This window comes from Anopheles cruzii, chromosome 3 (assembly GCF_943734635.1).
Source record: "Anopheles cruzii chromosome 3, idAnoCruzAS_RS32_06, whole genome shotgun sequence".
NCBI classification, from domain to species: domain Eukaryota; kingdom Metazoa; phylum Arthropoda; class Insecta; order Diptera; family Culicidae; genus Anopheles; species Anopheles cruzii.
The window spans coordinates 8,366,167-8,383,955 of NC_069145.1; the positions used below are offsets into that span (position 1 = coordinate 8,366,167).

The 17,789-nt window shown below is 50.7% G+C and overlaps 1 protein-coding gene across 1 annotated transcript in view; it reads left to right on the forward strand.

The window, feature by feature from the left end:
• The first annotated feature begins 7,338 nt into the window (after positions 1 to 7,338).
• Positions 7,339 to 17,789, forward strand: part of LOC128273709 (homeobox protein 5) — a 44,272-nt gene continuing 33,821 nt past the window's right edge. The window contains exons 1-2 of the mRNA XM_053011735.1: positions 7,339 to 7,468; positions 10,055 to 10,926. Coding sequence (XP_052867695.1) covers positions 7,397 to 7,468; positions 10,055 to 10,926 — 944 coding nt within the window. The 5' untranslated portion in view covers positions 7,339 to 7,396. The remainder of the gene's footprint in view (positions 7,469 to 10,054; positions 10,927 to 17,789) is intronic.

Below are 17,789 nucleotides of genomic sequence, written 5' to 3' on the forward strand. Positions count from 1 at the left end.
AACTCAATAAAAGAAAACTTGTTCTTGCGGCTTCTCGGCTCTCAGTCGGCACCGTCAGTCAGTCAGCAGGGACATTCTCTCGCCGGAGTCGATCGGAGAAACCAAAACTCTAAGGCACTGCTTCACGTCTTCGCGTCCGAATCGCGTCTCACCGCACGGGGAGTTATGGTTTCATTTGCCGACCCCACGATCGTCGATCACACACCGAAGGAAGAAGGGAAAACTTTTGGCCATCGAAAAGCAACAGGGCGTAAAACTGCCAAAGTAACTGCCCTTGAAATGGAGGAAAGACGCCCGGACTGGAATGGCGAAAAGTTATCGAAACGATAAAATTGATTCCTTCTTCCGAGGCAACAGAGGAGAAGCCAACCCAGGATGCAAACTATCAATCACCGTGGGCTGGGTTGGGTGAGGCACAAGCATAATGTTCCGCTATGATTTTCCGCGCGGACAACACTTTGTAGACTAACTGCATCACCAGGACCCTGTGTGGCTTCTCGTGTTTGTCATTCGCAAACTTTTTTTTCTATTGGTCTCGGAAGCTCGGAGCTCCCTGTGTTCCGATGGTCAACCTTCTTGGCCACCTCTCTGGGGTTGGATTGCACAATGCGCTCAGAAGTGTCCCAACAGTGTTACGGGTCCTTGAAACGGACCCAAATAAGCTTCCGGACGTGTCCCCGGATAAATCTGTTTCGGTGCCCGCCGAGTCGCAACTTTTCCAAAGCAGAGCCACCAGGCGGCGGGAGGTATCAGAAATCCGAAATTCCACGTCAAACCCAGATCTCTCGGCGGCGACCCCGCCTCAGATATACACACTAACCGGTGCGCCGTAGTAGTTATTTTTCATCTCGTCCCGTGAAATGTATCCGACGGGTGACGTGCTCAAGCTTTTGATGCTTTTGCAGCCCCATAAAAACCTCGCACTCGCCGGTGCAATTCCACGACCGCCGCCACTGTTGGGGACATTTTACACTCGAGAGGGAACGCGGGACGACAAATAGCGACTTCGCTTTTGGTACGAAAGTTTGACGAGGGTTTTTAGGCACCACGAAACCCACCCCAATGTCGGCCGGGGCTGGTCTGGCTGCCAGGTTTTTCGGGAAGCTCCTCCTGGACTCCTCGGTGGATGTCGGAGCGCGACACCGTGAAGAATGTGAAAAACGGAATGGGCTATTTTGGGGATTGTGGCCGTTACGCCTTTTGACTGACGTCCTTTCTGTGGTGCCTCCCGAGCATCATGTTGCCGTGGCGGTTTCCGTTTCCGGGTGATTATTCTATGCTCCAGTGGTGCGCTGAGTAGCACCATCTTAACGTCGTCAACATTCTACAAATGTCGCCCAAGCACCGGCCCAACGCTCTGGTGGTGGCATATTATATTCTTGGCGCATCTCGGGGCTTTCTTTTTTGGGGTGACTTGGGCGAAATTCTAACAAAGCGATGTCAACCGAACAGGGTCTTATCGTCGTTGTTGCGCTCGGGACCCATTAGGGATCCTTTGCACACACAAGGCACTGGGTACTGAAAGGATTTTCCGAATGGTCGGAATGTCGAGCAGACGATGGGCCAGAAATTGACTCGTATCTTCGGCGATCATATTTGACCCAAGAAGCGTCCCACTGTTTCCATTATCTGGTTTCTGCGCCGAATGCAGATCCGATTCTTGGGACAACACATTTGGGACGATGGGGCCCGCAAGGAACAACGGGTCTCTACATTACCGGAAGCTTTTGGGGAACGGTTTTCTCCGACCTCACTCGAACCGCGCACGCTGTTACAACATTGGTCCACAGCTTTGTGTCTGGTCTCTGGCGACCTCAGGCATGTCGTGCCCAGGAACCTCATCGAGCATTCGATCCCCCCCCCGGGGGACAATTTTCAATTAGAACCCAGCTGTTCCGGGGTGCCATAAGTGGAGTCGGAATGGAATTGCAATCCCTCCGTGCCGGTTGTTGTAACTTGTTTTCAGTTTGTGTCCCCATCGGCCATGTTTTTCCGTGCGACGTGTCGATCGAACTGAAGGATGGTAGTAAGTGGTTTGTGTAACCACAAAATTCATTTCCAGCCCCCCGAAATGGAAACAAAAACCTAAGCAGATTCCAGGAGCACCACGACAGAGAGAGAGAGAGTTTGTTCGATCACATAATCACATAAATTAATCATGCGCATGTTTGGCACTCCAGAGACACGCCACCAGATTTCGATTGCTTCCGTTTTTCAAATCGATTCGAACCCCCTGCCGTTTTCGGCCCCCTCCTCGCTCCAGCCAAGTTTAATCCCTCGGTTACTCCTCGGCCCGCAGGAGCTTACCCAATCATGCGTGTACCCCGCAGGGTGCCGCCGCTTTCCGCCAAGACACCGCGCTTACGACAACGACGACGACGACGACGTGTTTCAAATGTTCCGACCCGGCGGGACCAGACACCCTATAACACGGGCAACGATTTATGTTGCAGGAGGTTCAAGTCACGCACGCACACACACGCGCTGAGCGCCGACGGAGGAGAAGCCTCCTAATGCCGTTACAAATTGGGACCAATATTTCAGAAAGTGGAGCTCTCACTCGTTTAGTCACTCACTCACTCGAGCTCGTCAGGCATTGATCCGATGGATGTTGTTGCCTGCTGCTGTTACTGTTTTGTCCGCAGCCCACGATCCGCTTGATCGATCGATGTTTTTCCCATGGCTTTCGCGGGGCCATGTCGAGCCGCCTCGAAAGCTCGTCTCGTCGTCGGTCACGGTCGTTGTTTCATAACTACTGGAAATCGATTGAAATCAATCTGCTACGATCCGCGGGTGCGCTCCCTCATTGACACCTTTCGCTCGACGCCCGGGTTCGCTCTTGGTTTGATTTTATTTGGGGCGCACGTCTCAGGTTGTCTGCTCCAGGGCTTCCGACGCTTCCTGTTCGATGCTGTGACGCGGCCCCCTTTCGGCTTCCGGATGTGATGGACTGTCTGTCGGTCAGGTTAATGCAAAATGTATGCCTGTCAATTACCCGACACCCGAACGGGTATCGTTAGATGCGAATTTATAACCTACTTTCGTCTGATGGGCCTCTTAAATTTGCATGCAGACCACTTCCTCAGTGTCTCAGATGCTTACAGGGGGGGCTCTCTGCCCTTAAAGAAGCCACCGACCCCACCTCCGATGTGTTGGTTCCATTTATGGACTGACAGTCCCTCCACAAAGATGGGAGCCTCCAGACGGCGGGCTCGGCAGCATCTTGAGACGCGAGAACAAAGGAATTCTTCGACGCGGGAGTCACTGCAAGCTGTCGCCTCGGTACTAAGATCCCGATGATGCCCTGTTTGGAATCCACAAACATGGCATCGGTATTCATACCGGCCGGCACACCGGTTACCGGGGTCTTCGGCATAATAAATCTCACGCGCACACCTCCGCACACATGTCAGCACACACACTGGAATCAGAATTAATTCTGGCCTTCGGCGGGCGCACCCTCGAAAAGCTTGTCCCGCGGAACGTGGCCGGCCGTCGCAGATTGACATTGTATGTAGCGTGTGCCAAAGAAAAGGAAAACTCAAATGACATTTCTCGAGCGGATGCTCTCGAACGCGGATTGCAAGTCAACTCACGACTCCGGCCGCCTAATTGAAGCTCTCGCACTTTGAGTCGGTTTTTGCATTTTGGTCCGCGACGTGCCGAGCTGCGTTCCAGCCGCGACCCGCGACACGTCGTAGACAATTAATTGGAAAATTAAGTTCCCTTTCCTCCGGGGTGGTGCTGTTGTCACCATGTGGGTTAATGTTTCCCCGCCAGAGTGTGGGTGGTGTGTGGTTAATTGGTCGTTTGGTTCGCCTACGGCCTACGGCGGGGCGTAATGATGCTGCGAGATGAACGAGCAACTTCGGCTCGTTCCAGGAGAGAGCAGCAGATTCGCTGCACGCCGCGCACAGAATCGCGTGTATTTGGGGAGGCTAATCGTGTCCAGGGCAGCTAATTACGGGCACCGCTAAGTAGACAGCTGCGATCGGGGCTGTAGACGACAAACTGGGGGTGCGTTATTGAATTTTGAAGGTGCAATGGTGACGTTTTAAAATTAAATTTTAAGCGATTCAGGCTTTTAATCAGTTTCTTCGATTAGTTATGGGAGTTTATGGAACGGTTGGTTCTGATGTTAGACGACGTTGTCCTGCCAGTAATAGACAGTGGCTGACAGTTGACAGTTGTTGCTGTTAATAGTCCACAATTAGTTAGATGATGAAATATTGTCTAATGTATGGCATCACAAACTTTTTGGTCATTTTAATAATGATCCACTGCTTCATTGCATTGCCTACGCCTCGTCCACATTATGAGATGTTTGGACCAGATTTTTTCTGTGCTGGCGTCCATACTAGCAGATTCTGGGCGATAAATCTGTGAGCTCCAGTGAGTGAAATGACAGATCGTTTGTTTTTGTTTTGATTTTGCAGTTCAAAAGTTTGAACAAATGATGCTTTCCTTCTCCTTCTATTGCTGTCTTTGTCATAATCTGGCCCGCGATCGAAAATCTGTCCCTTTTTTTTAGACAGTCAAAAAATCTGGCCGAAATTTGGCGCCAACTGTCAAATTGAAAAAAATATCCCCTAAATATCCCGAAATTGTTCTAAGCAAATGCTTGCTGTAGCTCGTTTTTGTGGAGTCGTTATGCATCTTCCGAAGAAATGGAACTTTCCAAACTTTTAAAAATAAAATGTTATCAGAAAATTGGTCGTTTAAAACGCCCAGATTCTAACATAAAATAACATTAACTAATGGGAGGAAAACATGATCACGAAGCGTTACCCAATTATAAACTATCTTTCGTAATGGGCAAGCTCAACATCAATGATGATCGATATTTAAATCAGATATCTGATCAAATAGGAAGGATTCCTTAATATCTATCGCAGAAAAGTAATTTGCCTCAAATAAACACGTATGGCCATTCTCTTGAGCCTTTCTTCTTTAGAACCTGCACTGACATTAACGATTACCGCCAAACATGGATTTTCTGTAAGGGTGCAAAACTAATGCCACTAAATTGGATTGAGCCGTAGAAGTTTCTTGTCCCACGGTCCATGTACTATAAGAAAGCCATCGCTAGAATTAAAATTGCAGCCCTTTGCGTACGCCTCTTCTGACAACGGTATCGCCCCCGGGGTGTAATGACGGTTGGAAGCCTCCGTGGAAACCAGCGCACACTATCTTCAGGGTTTGGCTCAGTTCCCGGAACCCCGTACCCTTCCGCGCCGGCCAAGCCCGGGAGTCCAAGTGCTTCAGTTCGGTACTGTCGCTAGAATTCGCAGCACACAGAGGGAATTACGTACTTCCGCGCTCTGATGATGGTCTCCGTGGCCTGGGGCGCATTCTACTTCTCTCTGTTTGTTCGCCGCGGCGCATTTCTCTCCAAACGGTAGATTCCGTTCCGCGTCAAGTGGACCGCTAGCTAGCTGGCTGTGTGTGTGTGTGCCGGAAACCGCCCAGCGGCAGGTGTGGTCCCTTCGGGTCCCCCGCCCCCCAGCAAGGTATCTCTCTAGCCTGCGCCCTCGCGCGTGTATGTGTAATTATCGCAAACAAACCCCGCCGTTAGCCGGGGCTCTCGCCTCACTTAAATCCGTTGTCGCAATCGTCGACAGCAACGTCACGGCGCTGCATCCAGAGAAGTTGCGGTGGGGGCCACCCTGTGGGGGTTCCGTTTTTTGTTTTCTCCCGGCGCTGGCAAGGTGACCGACGATGATGACGACGACGATTGGCGCTGTCTCCTGATAGAAAAAGGCCACCGCCGTCGCCGTCGGAGGGAAATTATCCCCGGGCCGGGAAAACTGGAACATGGGAAACAATCGGGTGTGGTGCTGCTGGAACCTCAACGCCGCCTTCATTCGTTTCGAAACAGTGCCCTCCACGTGTCATGGGCCCGTTGACTGCTGGACGGATGCCGGGTTCCCGCGGGGGTTCCGCCCTATCCCACCACCTTCGTTCACTGTGGCTGGGCTACGATTTTAATGTGCATTTGCACCACACCCAACGGCGGGATGCAAATGACGATAATGTTGGCCGCCGCTTCTTGGCAGCGGATGATGACGATTGGAATTGTTTTCCCGCGCACCACCGGTTCGTGTGTTTCGGTTTTGACTCTGAGCGATGGAACACAGCATCCCTGAAAGTTCCAATTATTGGTCTGAGGCTGGCGTGGTGTATCTTTATCCGTGCGTATAGAGGCCAGGGTCTCGGAGCCGTGTCTTGGGAACCGGGGCGGTGCATCATATAATCACTTTGGCCTTGACGTTCGTTTCGAGTGCTCCTCCGTGGTCCTCTGGCCAGTGTTGGGTTGCCGCGTTTAACGATCTCTCACCAACATCCTGCGGATATGCGCGAGAATATGGACCAAAGAGAGAGAGAGACTGAGTGAGAAAAAGGCTCCCCAAGGAATTGGGAGGCCAACAAAACGTGAAGACCTTCGAAGCTGAGCCGTCAGTCGTCCGCTCGCGGGCCCTGCTAATCCCTGGGAGGATCACGATTTTTTCAATTTCATATTTCGTGCTTTTTCGGTCGTTCGTTTCTCGACTTTCGGTTTGTTTTTTGACGCGGACCACAAGAAGACATGACACGGATCTGTAGAAGGCAGGCGCGTCCTGAAAGAAGGGCCCGAGCGACACGCTCCTCCCAAAAAGGTGCGGGGCGTAACGAAATTGATTACCAGGTCGTTTTTTTGGTTCCGCTCCGGTCCCGGTCCGGTCTGATCTCCCCCTGCCCCCGTGTGTGTGTGTGTGTCTGATGGATTGGGTGGAGGTACCTCATGATACTCACTTCGTTCTTCTTGTTCGGTCTTCTTACAGGTTCTGGACGCGGATTAATATAGGACCGGGCATCATCGAGAGACGATCGTGGAGACGTGCCGTGGCTGGTGGCAGACGTATCGCGCGCGCATCCTTCGCGGTTGCTGACATGAGAACGCGCTCCGATGGACCCCGCGGCCGTGTTCCGGTGGTGGAGCCAGTGATAGCGAGCCGGTGGAGGAAGTAGAGGACCCGACAGTGCACGGAGCGAACGTGATGGTGGTCGTGCCATCCGAACCGCAAGCGGAAGGACACGACGACGACGGCAAATATTTAGCCGCCGCGAGCGAGCTGCGGGTCGTTGGCGGTCCGTGAAGGTCCGTGTGGCGGTGGTGGGTCCCCAAGGACAGAGAGACAGGCGCGGGACACGGCGCCGGTTGGTAAGCCTAGTGTGAGGTGCGCTATCGGGCAACCGGAAGTCCGGGACTTCAGGATCCCGCCGTTCAGTCGAGCGGTCGATCGATCGTTGGGCCATCTGAAGTCGCCGTCGTCAACATCGTTAGTGGCAGCAGCAGGGGCTGGTGGCGCGTTCCGGCTCCTGCCGAAAGGCATCAGCGGGCCGCCCCTGCGGTGCGATGGAGCTGAAGGTATGGGTCGAAGGAATTCAACGAATCGTGTGCGGAGTCACGGAAGTCACCACATGCCAGGTACGTAGCGGACGGGGAACGGGACTATCTAACGGGCTGGCTTCGCTTTTCCTGGTGGGGCCCATCAGTGCTCTGCTCCTGGAGCACGCACGCCATTCCTTCGCCGACGGCGCACATCCTCGATAGATAAATTAGTTCCGCCGAATGGTTAGCAAAGTATGTCACGTCGGCATCACCAGCCAGGCCCCCGCCGACATCCGCCGATTTGGGCGGCAACTTTTCCAAGCTCCAGCCAAACTTTCTCTATCTTCGAGGATTCGAGGAACTGTCGAATGTTTACTGGTGACGGTCTAACACCTTTTGACTGTTCCGTGTAGGTTCCGGTTTGGGTTGTCGACGCTATTGGTTGATGACCGCCGGACGTCGAAAGGCTCGTGAATCCATACGAATTCGATGAGTAGAGAATTTTAAATCTTTAATTAATTTGATACAATAATTATACATGTTGCAGAGAGCTTTGATGTAATTACATGAAACAGTAGATACACGGTGGTCATATTCTGCGCATTATGAATCATTGCATTAGTAACTTTTTAAAATCAACCAAATTGTAGCCAAATTTCGTTTCAAGCTTGATGCGCCATCTGTTGGTGGGTTCTACCACTATAACCGCATCCAAAACACGTCGTTGATTGCTATCGATTTTTTAAATTTTATATTCGATGTACGATTTGATTGCCTTCAATCAAAACATCAGACACGAGTTGGTTCTTACCTAGTAAAATTGGTACAGATTATTTAAAAGATAGGTTCTAGTTTTACTGATGCAACCCTTCTAATATGGGCCGCGGACCATAGCCCACGACCAAAGAAATTCACACACAGGTTTTCCCTATCGATAAAACTAATCATATCCCCTCTATGTAACGTATGCATGGTCAGAGAGAGAGCTCAAAAATGCGTGTTGGCAAGCTAATTGAATTGTGTTTGCTTCCTGCGCCATTTTTAGGAGTAAAACCCTTTCAGGGGATACTTTCGCCACTATGTGGATCCAAATCTCTGCCAGGAAATTCAACATGGAAATGATGTTTTTCACAAAAACATCACCAACCTGTTGCTCACAGTATCATCGTAGCAGGATTTGATTTGCATAGCAATGAATTGAATTTGCATCCATCCGGTGATGGAGCAGCGGACCAAGGAATGGGTAACCATGTTGGAATGCACGGTGACAACAAGCAAAAAAAAACGGATCCACCAAAAAAGATCGGTCCGACGGGGGGACCGATAGAGTTGCATAATCGGAGAGAAAATCTAAAAAGCTCGCCGCCCCCGCCAAAATGGTTGTTTTGCACATGTAAATTGTGTCCTCGTACTCTCTCCCTCGCAGTGTGGAGCGGATTAAATGTATTAAATGGAACGGAAAACTGGTTGCCAGCGACGCTGATCCCCGAAACGCGCCGCCATTTTGCGCTGCGCTTCTGGCGGGCGTTGCCGTGACATATTTGTGTCTTTTCGTCGCCCACCGAATACGGGTAAGGGGTACATAAAAGCCGATTGACGTTCGGATTTTCTGATGTTTGGCGATCAGTTTTTCCTAAGCCTGCGACGGCGGTCCCAAAGCGGCTTGGGAGTGATTTATTCCGAATCATCAAAATATGATTACGACGACCCCTCCGGAATGTGATGGAAATAAAACTCGATCAAAGTGTGTAATGCTACCCGCCGCAAGTCGATGAATATCTAGCCTTCGGCTGCGGCGCCGGCGCCATAAGCGGGGGGAAACCAACGAGGATCAGAATCACGACGGGAAGCACGACCAAGCGGTGACTCTATTGGTGTAGTAAATATTTATACATGATTTTTCGCAGCCGTCACTAAAAAAACACGAACCACCGCGAAGTTTTCCCGGCGGTCGTCAGCCAGGAACGGCTACCCGTAACCAAACCACACAAAAAGCACAGATCAAACTGTGTGTGTGTGGAGTGAAACACGTGCCAGGGGCCATTTCCCCCGTGTGCGCTGTGTCACTGTGACTGTCGCCAAAAGTGCCAAAAGCTGCGAACGCACACATCCCCCCCGGGGGAGGCCGGGAGAAAGCGCAAACCAACATCCGGTCTCTTCCGGATGGGGTGGCTCGTCGAAAAGTGGAACGAACGGATGATAACGACACGCGGGCGCTGGCAGCGCATGGGAAGAGCGAAGCTAAGTGCGAAATGAAATCGCCTCACTCATGATGCCTATCATCCCGTTGGTTTCTTTTTCGTAGCCCCTTGCTCTCAACATTCAAACGCATTACCGTTGCAAAAAGCGTGCACACGACGACGGTGTGTCTGGGAACGTCAAATGCCTCGCCCTGTGCGCGTGTCACGATGGGTCCTGCGGCATAAGTGATTTTTTGCTTTCTCTGTCAAGCCCATCATTTGTTCTCATTATGAAGAGACTTTGGAGTTCTTTAGAAGAGCAGTCTAATGCATTGACATGTGTCCCCACAAAGGCTCTTATTGGCGTGGATCCGTTCGTTCAGCCAACGGGTCGCGTATAGTTGTTGCTATCGTCTGACGCGCAAAGTCTAGAGTTCAAATCCTCCCATCGATCACAATGTTTTTTTATTAATACTATTTCCTTCTTGTGTCGACCTTTCAGGATGTCGTGTTTGCTCTGGCACACGCCACCGGCAAAACGGGCCGCTTCACGCTCATCGAACGGTGGCGTAATAACGAGCGGCTGCTGGCACCGCACGAGAACCCGCTCAAGATCCTGATGAAGTGGGGCGAGTACTCCAGCGACGTTCAGTTCATCCTCCAGCGATCCGACCAGCAGCAGCAACAGCCGAAAAAGGATCAACCGCCGGGGGCACCGACGATCCCAACGCAACCAACGCCGGTGGCGCAGGCGGCGCAATCCCAACAGCAACTTCTACGCCAGCAACAGCTGAAACTGAACCAACTGAACAACAACCATATCGCCGCGAACGGGTACACCAACAATGGCAATCAGATCATCACCAGCAGCAGCAGCAATACCACCACTAACAACAACGGGCTCGCCGCCTCCCCGACGAGTCCCAATGGGCTTAACAACAACAACATTATCCCTCCGGGCGTTATCAGTGCCCACCACCCTCCTCCTCACATCAATGGTAACAACGGGTTAAACAACAACGGTCTCCACCATCAGCACGCACACCACCAGAACGGTGGGTTCGTGGACGAGCGGCAAGCGGGTATCACCGCCAAGTTGCATCAAAACAATCTCAAAAACAGCACCATCAGCAACCAACACCATCACCAGCAACACCTGCAGCAGCAGCACCAGCAACAGCAACCCCATCAACCGACGAACGGCGTCGGTGGTGTGTTAATACGAACCGGAAATGATCCTTCTTCCATCTACGCCACGGCCACCGTGACGAAGCAAACGGAATTGAATGGCGGCACCAACGGCAAGGGTGTGCCGGCAGTGGCGGGGTTGCTGGAGCGCGGGAAAGAAACGAGAAAAAGTCTCAATTCGTCCGGGTGAGTACCCCTACCTCATCGGTTACTGGAAGGGCTTTTTCTCTCCCTTCCTCTATGTTGCGGCCGACTCGCGGTACTTCCTTGTTGGTTGGCCCGGGTCCAACTATTCCAACTATTACGTGCTTTGGGCCTTCGTCTTCCACGTCCTACGGTCCCGTCTCGCTTTGAGTGTTCAGTTTATCTATTTTATGTTGTTTTCCGTGTGTCTGTGTCCGTATCTGTGTGCTTGGAACGCACATTATGTTTGTGGCCCTTCGACCCTGGCCGCTGGTCATATTTTTTGTTATTTCCCGTTCCTTTTTATCCCCGGCTTTGGACTCCCGTGACCGGTCGGCCTTTGGGAGAGGATGGGTTTTCGGCTGGTCCCGAGATGGGCTTTTCGATTTCTCCGTTGCACTATGTTTTATGTATCGCGACGGGAAGTGGATGGGCGTGTGAGATAGAGAGCGAGAGATAGGAAGCGTATCAAAGCACAAACGCAGTGCAGTGGTTCAGCTCTGACCGCCGCCGAGCAGCGAATGCTCTGGTGGACGATGAGCCCATTCTGGTAAGACGCTGGCTGCGAAACGGTTCTCTGGTTCCATCATTCAATTAAACCGATCTCTCGCGCGTTGATTCCGAGTCGGCTCAAGAAAAGGTTTTCAGAAGTAGGGCTGGGTTGGACTTTAAGGAGCACGGTGGTGGATGAAAGTTAAAGGTCAAGGCGCGGGCACGGAGAGATAAACTTTCCTGTGTAACCCTCGCGTAACGAATACTGGATGGTTGAAAATTGAAGATCGGATCCAATGCCATTTACTTCGTTGACGCCGTTCAATGTAGACCTTTGCATGAAAGGACTCTTCGTTAAGATTATTGTTTTTGTTTCTTCATAAAAGACTTCTGATTGAAACAGTCGCAAGCAAAGTCCTAATAATTAACATCCAAATAGAAGATGAACTCTATCTTCGATTAACGATCATCGATGGTGACTGTAGTTAATTATCCGTTTTTTAAGACGTGGCATTTTCTTGATAAGTTTTTGTATTGCATTATTGTCGGTTATCCAATTAAATGCGAAAATGTTACCTTATTCATTTTACTCAATCGCTTAATTTAATTTTAATCATTAATTAGTATTAATGATCATTCACCCATTAGTCTGAATGGCCCGATGATGATGAGAGAGAATGCGAAAATAACTACCTTGGGGTTAAGAATATAATTGGAGGCAGTCAATTTGTTTGTAACTACATTTTTTTTGTTGAAGACACGTGAATTTTGAATCGAAAATAGGACGAGCCGATGTGTTCAAATGTGACATTTTTTCGGGATTTTAATAAATTTCCGTATAGACTACAGATCCATCATTACACCACCACAAAGTCTGCGTTTATTATATGGATCAGGGACTTTTCAAGACTTGTCACAAATGGTAATTGATCGTAGAGCCCGGGACTAATTGAGCACCAAAACCCCGAACACTGTTATTGTTAGCTCTTGATTTTACAACAATTTCTAACCATTACTGTACTCTTATACTCATACGACCTCTATACTATACTTATACGACCGGCACGGAGGCCTATATTTATACGACCCCAAATGAGTTGTTCCACTCAAAACTCGAAACGGATGCTACCCGAATGTGCCTACACACTTATTAACGAGTGTTTCCGTGTGGAAGCAGTATATTTTTAGCAATTTTCTTTCCTCGAACGGGCCGCTGACTGTGTGTGAGTGTGAATGGCAGCGTTGAAAGATCACCCCCGTGGTGTGTGGGGTTGGCGATGGATGCTGCGTGGACTGCGTGCTGATGGACCTACTGGGCTTTAATTTCAAACGTCTGTAACGGCGCCCCTGCGAGCCAATCCGCTTGGCAAATGGTTTAGGCACCGATTTGCTCAGAAGATTTATCGTGCGCCGGAAGAAAAACGCTGTGCCGTGCAGACGCGGAGTAAATCGCTCCTGAATCCCAGCAACAGCAGCAACAGGGCAGCGCTCAGTCGAGGAGTGTGTGTGGGGTAAATTATGATGAACAATCGGCAAGAAAGTGTTTCGAGCGAGAGAGAGAGAGAGACTGAGAGGGGCCATCACACACCATCATCACCACCGGAAGAGGCCACGTCACGTTGTGCGAAGGGATAAAGTTATTTCCACCATCCATTTATTTCCATTACACCGATCGGTTGCTGCGAGCTGCTGGATATTTCGAGTTTTACAAGCCCCATTCCCGTGCCCATTGCCTAAATCTGTGCCCGAAGGTCTCCGCCCGAACCGAGGGCCCCATTTATTGTACATTTATGATGTGCACGACTTTGGCTTTGGCCTGAGACCAGCCCTAGTGGCGCTAGTTTTAGTGGTCAAGTCACACAACAAAAATTGATTAACTTTATTGGATTTTATTGTACTTTGTCCAATCACCATTAGTCACCCCCGAGGGTTGCGACAGTCGGTCGTAAAAGTGTCGTAACTGCTCCGTAATTTGATGTACTTTTAATCAAAAACGATCGATGTGGGCCGTACCAATTACGGGCATAAATACAGTACACACTGCAAACAGCATTTCAAGCACGGTGCCATCGCTTCATCAGCATAATAAAATCGGGTCCACTTTCAGTTTCATCCCTTTTGCGCCCCCCCATCCCGGCCGGGGTCGGTGATAAAATGGTGGATCCTTTGGAACAGATTTTGGTCGGCTTCCAAATCACAGTATCGACACGATCTCTCGACACGTGGCGAAACAAAAAACACTCATTCTCGAGAGTGCTCCTGCGTATCAACACTTGCCGCGCGCGGTCACGTCAAAATCGTTAACAAGTCCCTGTCAGTATCGGCTAGTGTAGGGCGCAGCCCTACCGGAAACCGCCTCCTGCTGGCTCGATTGAAGTGATGGGTGCGAAAAACGTATATCAGCTCGTTGAGATGCTTCATCATTTTTAATTAACATCAAGTGTGTGATGGCCGAGCGTGGCGCCGACCACACGAAGGGTTCGTGAATGTTTCTGATTGATTAGTAGTGTGCCGCGTGGTTACATAGTAATCCGGGTTCTCTGATCGGGATCCCAGGGGTTTTACTCGGAGTAGACAAATATCAGTGGTGGTGAAGGTGATGATCTCGCCATTTTTGCACTCGATCGTGCAATCACTGTTTTGTGGCACTTTCATCGAATTATATCAAATTTTGACACATCTTATCTGAACGTTGGTACTTCTGAACCTTGGTATACAAATGGCATTATTAGCGCCATCTCTACGCTAGTCCCGACTTATTGAACGTTGAGTTATATTGGTTCCTCGTCAATTGCAAATTGTACCAATTAGAAGATAGGCTTAATTTTTAAAATTAAAATTAAATATGACCATGAGTGCTGCCACCGCTGCCGGCCAGCATTAAACTCATTCCTCGCATGGCTCAGTCACTCAATCGTTCAAGTTCCGCCCAAATTGAACCGAAAATGAAATTTAGCAAATTAAAGAAGCATATTTTATGATCTCCGGTCGTCCGCGCGAAGGGCTTCCGGTGGGAAAGGTTTAAATTAAAACTTCGTTCGGGGTTACTGATTGATGAACTCTCTTCCCGGGTTTCGCATGGACCCAGGAAAACTTCCGTCCGAACGACGGACCGGCAGGCAGACAGGCAGGCAGGGCCGGTCGCCATCATCTAATCCCAGCATCCCGATGAGCGATAATGGCCCTGCTGAAGTGTGTAAATCTTTATCTCTCAACTTATTCATCATCCGAAGCGGCCCGCACGCGGGGAAGGCCACTTCGCCACACGACCACATCCGGTGGTCCGAGGGGCTGGCCACGGAAGGCTGCCGTGTGGCCGAGTGTGGCGTATTTCGGTAAACGAGAAAAGTTTTAAACACTTTAACTAAAAACGGGCCGGGCGTCCCAAAACCAGTCAAATCGTTCACTTCCTGTCCGTCCGTCGTTCGTTCACCCTTCCCATTGGGTCCTGTCGGTCCTTCCGCATCCGTTTTTTTTCCTGCTCGATTTCCGCTATCACTAGCGGGCGATCGGTGAAGCGTAAATAAAAGGCAATCAATTTGGTCCGAGTTTTCCGCCGCTCCCGAACCGGAGAAGAAGGACTCGGCCGTCCGTCGTCGGCCTGGCAGAATGTGAGGAAGGCAGTGTGAGAAAGGTCAGCGACGGCCACGAGCGGAAAGACAGTGACCTATCGACCCGATTGATGATCCCACCCCCCCGGGGGGTGATAAGGATACGCCGGATACGCTGGCCGAGAAAGGCCTCCTTCTGGAAACTGGATGAATTTTTCAACGGCAACCCAGTGACGTCTGATTCTCGCAAGATGGTCACCGCCAACGAGGTCGCCTCGGGCGCGCTGGAATTCGCTGCCAAAGTGTCCTTTTCTTCTCGTTCATATTTTATCACGCACTCATTAAAGCATAAGTCTATGTCCGGATCCCGCACCACACTGGTACGCGGGACTCCTGTTCGCTTATCGCTTCTTTCGCTTCAATTGCCCGATTCGGCTTCTTCGGGAGTCGAGCTTCCGCTGCGTGTAGTGTCCCTGCCCCCGGGGGTGTTTCCGGCCGGTCGACCGACAACGGAAACGATGGCCGGGCCTCTCTTTATTGGATCCTCCCGCGATGCTGATAACGCATTTCTCCCGCGGGCTGCCAAGAATTTTATCAACCTCGGTGCTGCGCTTCTTCGCATCACTTTATGAGATATCCTTCCGACTTCCGGTAACAATCCTGCCGATAATCTTAACAGCTCCAGGCCGGGCACCCATTGTTTCCGGGCCGGATTCCTTCGGTCTTTTTCCGTTAGTCCGCTCTCGTTCGCTCGTTAGCTGGCCCTTCCGGTGTGTGACAACCTAGAGAGAGAGGGCGAGTCACCCGGTCGTATCGTATGCCACTTCCGGTGCCGGTGGTTGCCGACGTGGGACCTACCTAAAGTTCGGGCTGTTCAAACAGCTTTTCGCTGTTGTGCGTTAAATATTCAAAATGACATTCCCTACCCGTTCGCGACAAAGTTCCAGCGGAAGGAACTTGCTGTGTTGTGGTATCAGTGTCATTTGATTATATCTACGGAATCGTAGGGCACAAGGAATGACTCTCTCTCCATCTCTTTCTCTCGATTGCCTTTAAGTGCGGTGTTAATGCTCCACTACAACGACATTGCCATATGCGCCCGCCGGGTTGTCGATTCTTTAAGCGGTTCGGTCAGAAAAAGCGAAGATTCGCACGAAAGATGGACCGACAAGCAGCAGAACGAACCACCGTTTGATGTGTGGGAAAAACGATTTTCCGACCACAAAGACGAGGCCAAACGGAGGAGCTAGCCCGGAACGAGAGTGAAAAGGCTCCGGCCCCGAATGCCCGGCCGTGAAAGACGAGCGAAACCAAATGGCCGGAATTCGGTGGGCGGCGAGAAAATCGCTGCAATCATGCGATTATCGATCGGATCGTACCGAACCCGCCTGCCACGCGCCACGGTTTTTCCACCGCGCCCCGCTTCGTTTATGATGTGTTACGTATTTTGGGGAAATTCTGACTGACTGACTGACTGAGCGACCGACTGACTCTCGGGCAACTCTTTCGCTCGGGCGCCGAAAGTATTACTTCTCGGTCGACGATTACTTCATCGACGACGTGTTGTGCTGCTGTGCTGTTGAGAGTTTGTTCGAGGCCGGGCCGGGAAAAGGCGTTTTCCGAGAAGAGCGTGTTACGTTTTCGATTTCGTGGTGTGTTTCGATCCGGCTTTTCTCGGTCTCTCCGGGTGGTTTCTGTGGGCCACCGCCCGGTGGGAAGTGATATTTGCTTTGATTACATGAAGTTTTATCGATTACGGTTCGAGGAAGCAAAAGGTGTGAACAGAGCAATTCCCTCCCCAAGAGCCGGAGCACCTCTCGGTCGGCCCACCGCAACGGGAAAAGTTGCTGTAATGTTGCCGGCGGCGGTCTGTCGGCGGTGATATCACTTTTAATGTACCTCCAACAGTGTTGGGAAGTGTGTCTCACATTGGCGGCCCCATCGATGTCGTCGACACTTGGACACTTTGGTTTCTGGGCGAGCAACGAACACGGGCAATTGGGCTGCACTACTCCACTCAGCGGCTAACTAGCGCACGAACTTCTTGAAACAAGTGGGTCGCTGGGTGACGCATTTCGGCAAATTACGGTCCCAACTTTTAATCGAATCAACGGATTTATGTGCACGAGCTTACGCGCGGATCTCGGCTGCTGCTCCAGCAAGCGGAGGAGGTCCTTTCCGACGACGCGACGAGAGTTTGCGAGCTCACGGAGCCCCGAGACCGACCGTCATTACGATCCGAGTTTTCTTTTCGTGGGTCTTTTCTGTTGCTAACTAAATTTGGATGCCTTGTTTGGTGCTGCTGTCGTCCTTGCTTTGCCCGGCCCGGCTTGCCAGTGCGCCACCGAGCCTCGTTTAATCATCGGGGTGGCCCCGAGTCGACGCAATTAGAGGACGACGCAACGGCCTTTAATGCCATCAGCCGGTGCGTGATGAGGCTTCGAGAGGCTTTTCTTTAAATTATATCCAATACTTTGGGGCCAGTTGCCTTCGCCTTCTCTGACGTAACACATCGGTCAACAATTGACGAGACTATCGGAGGTTTAAATGATTTTATGATATCAAAAATTAAAATTGTAAGTGACAACGGTTCCGACAGTTTCAGTAATTGTTTGGATTTGTCATAGGAACTTTGAAGAGGATCAAACCCGTTAGAAAAGAACATTCGCAGATCGTAAAACGAACCTGTTTTAGATGGCTCTAGCTCTATATCAATAATCGCAGTTGAGTTACAGTCATTGAAAGGTATGTTGTGATGTTGATGAGAAGAGAATTGCATTTATTTTAATACAACAGTACCGGGAATTAGTAACCACATCACTC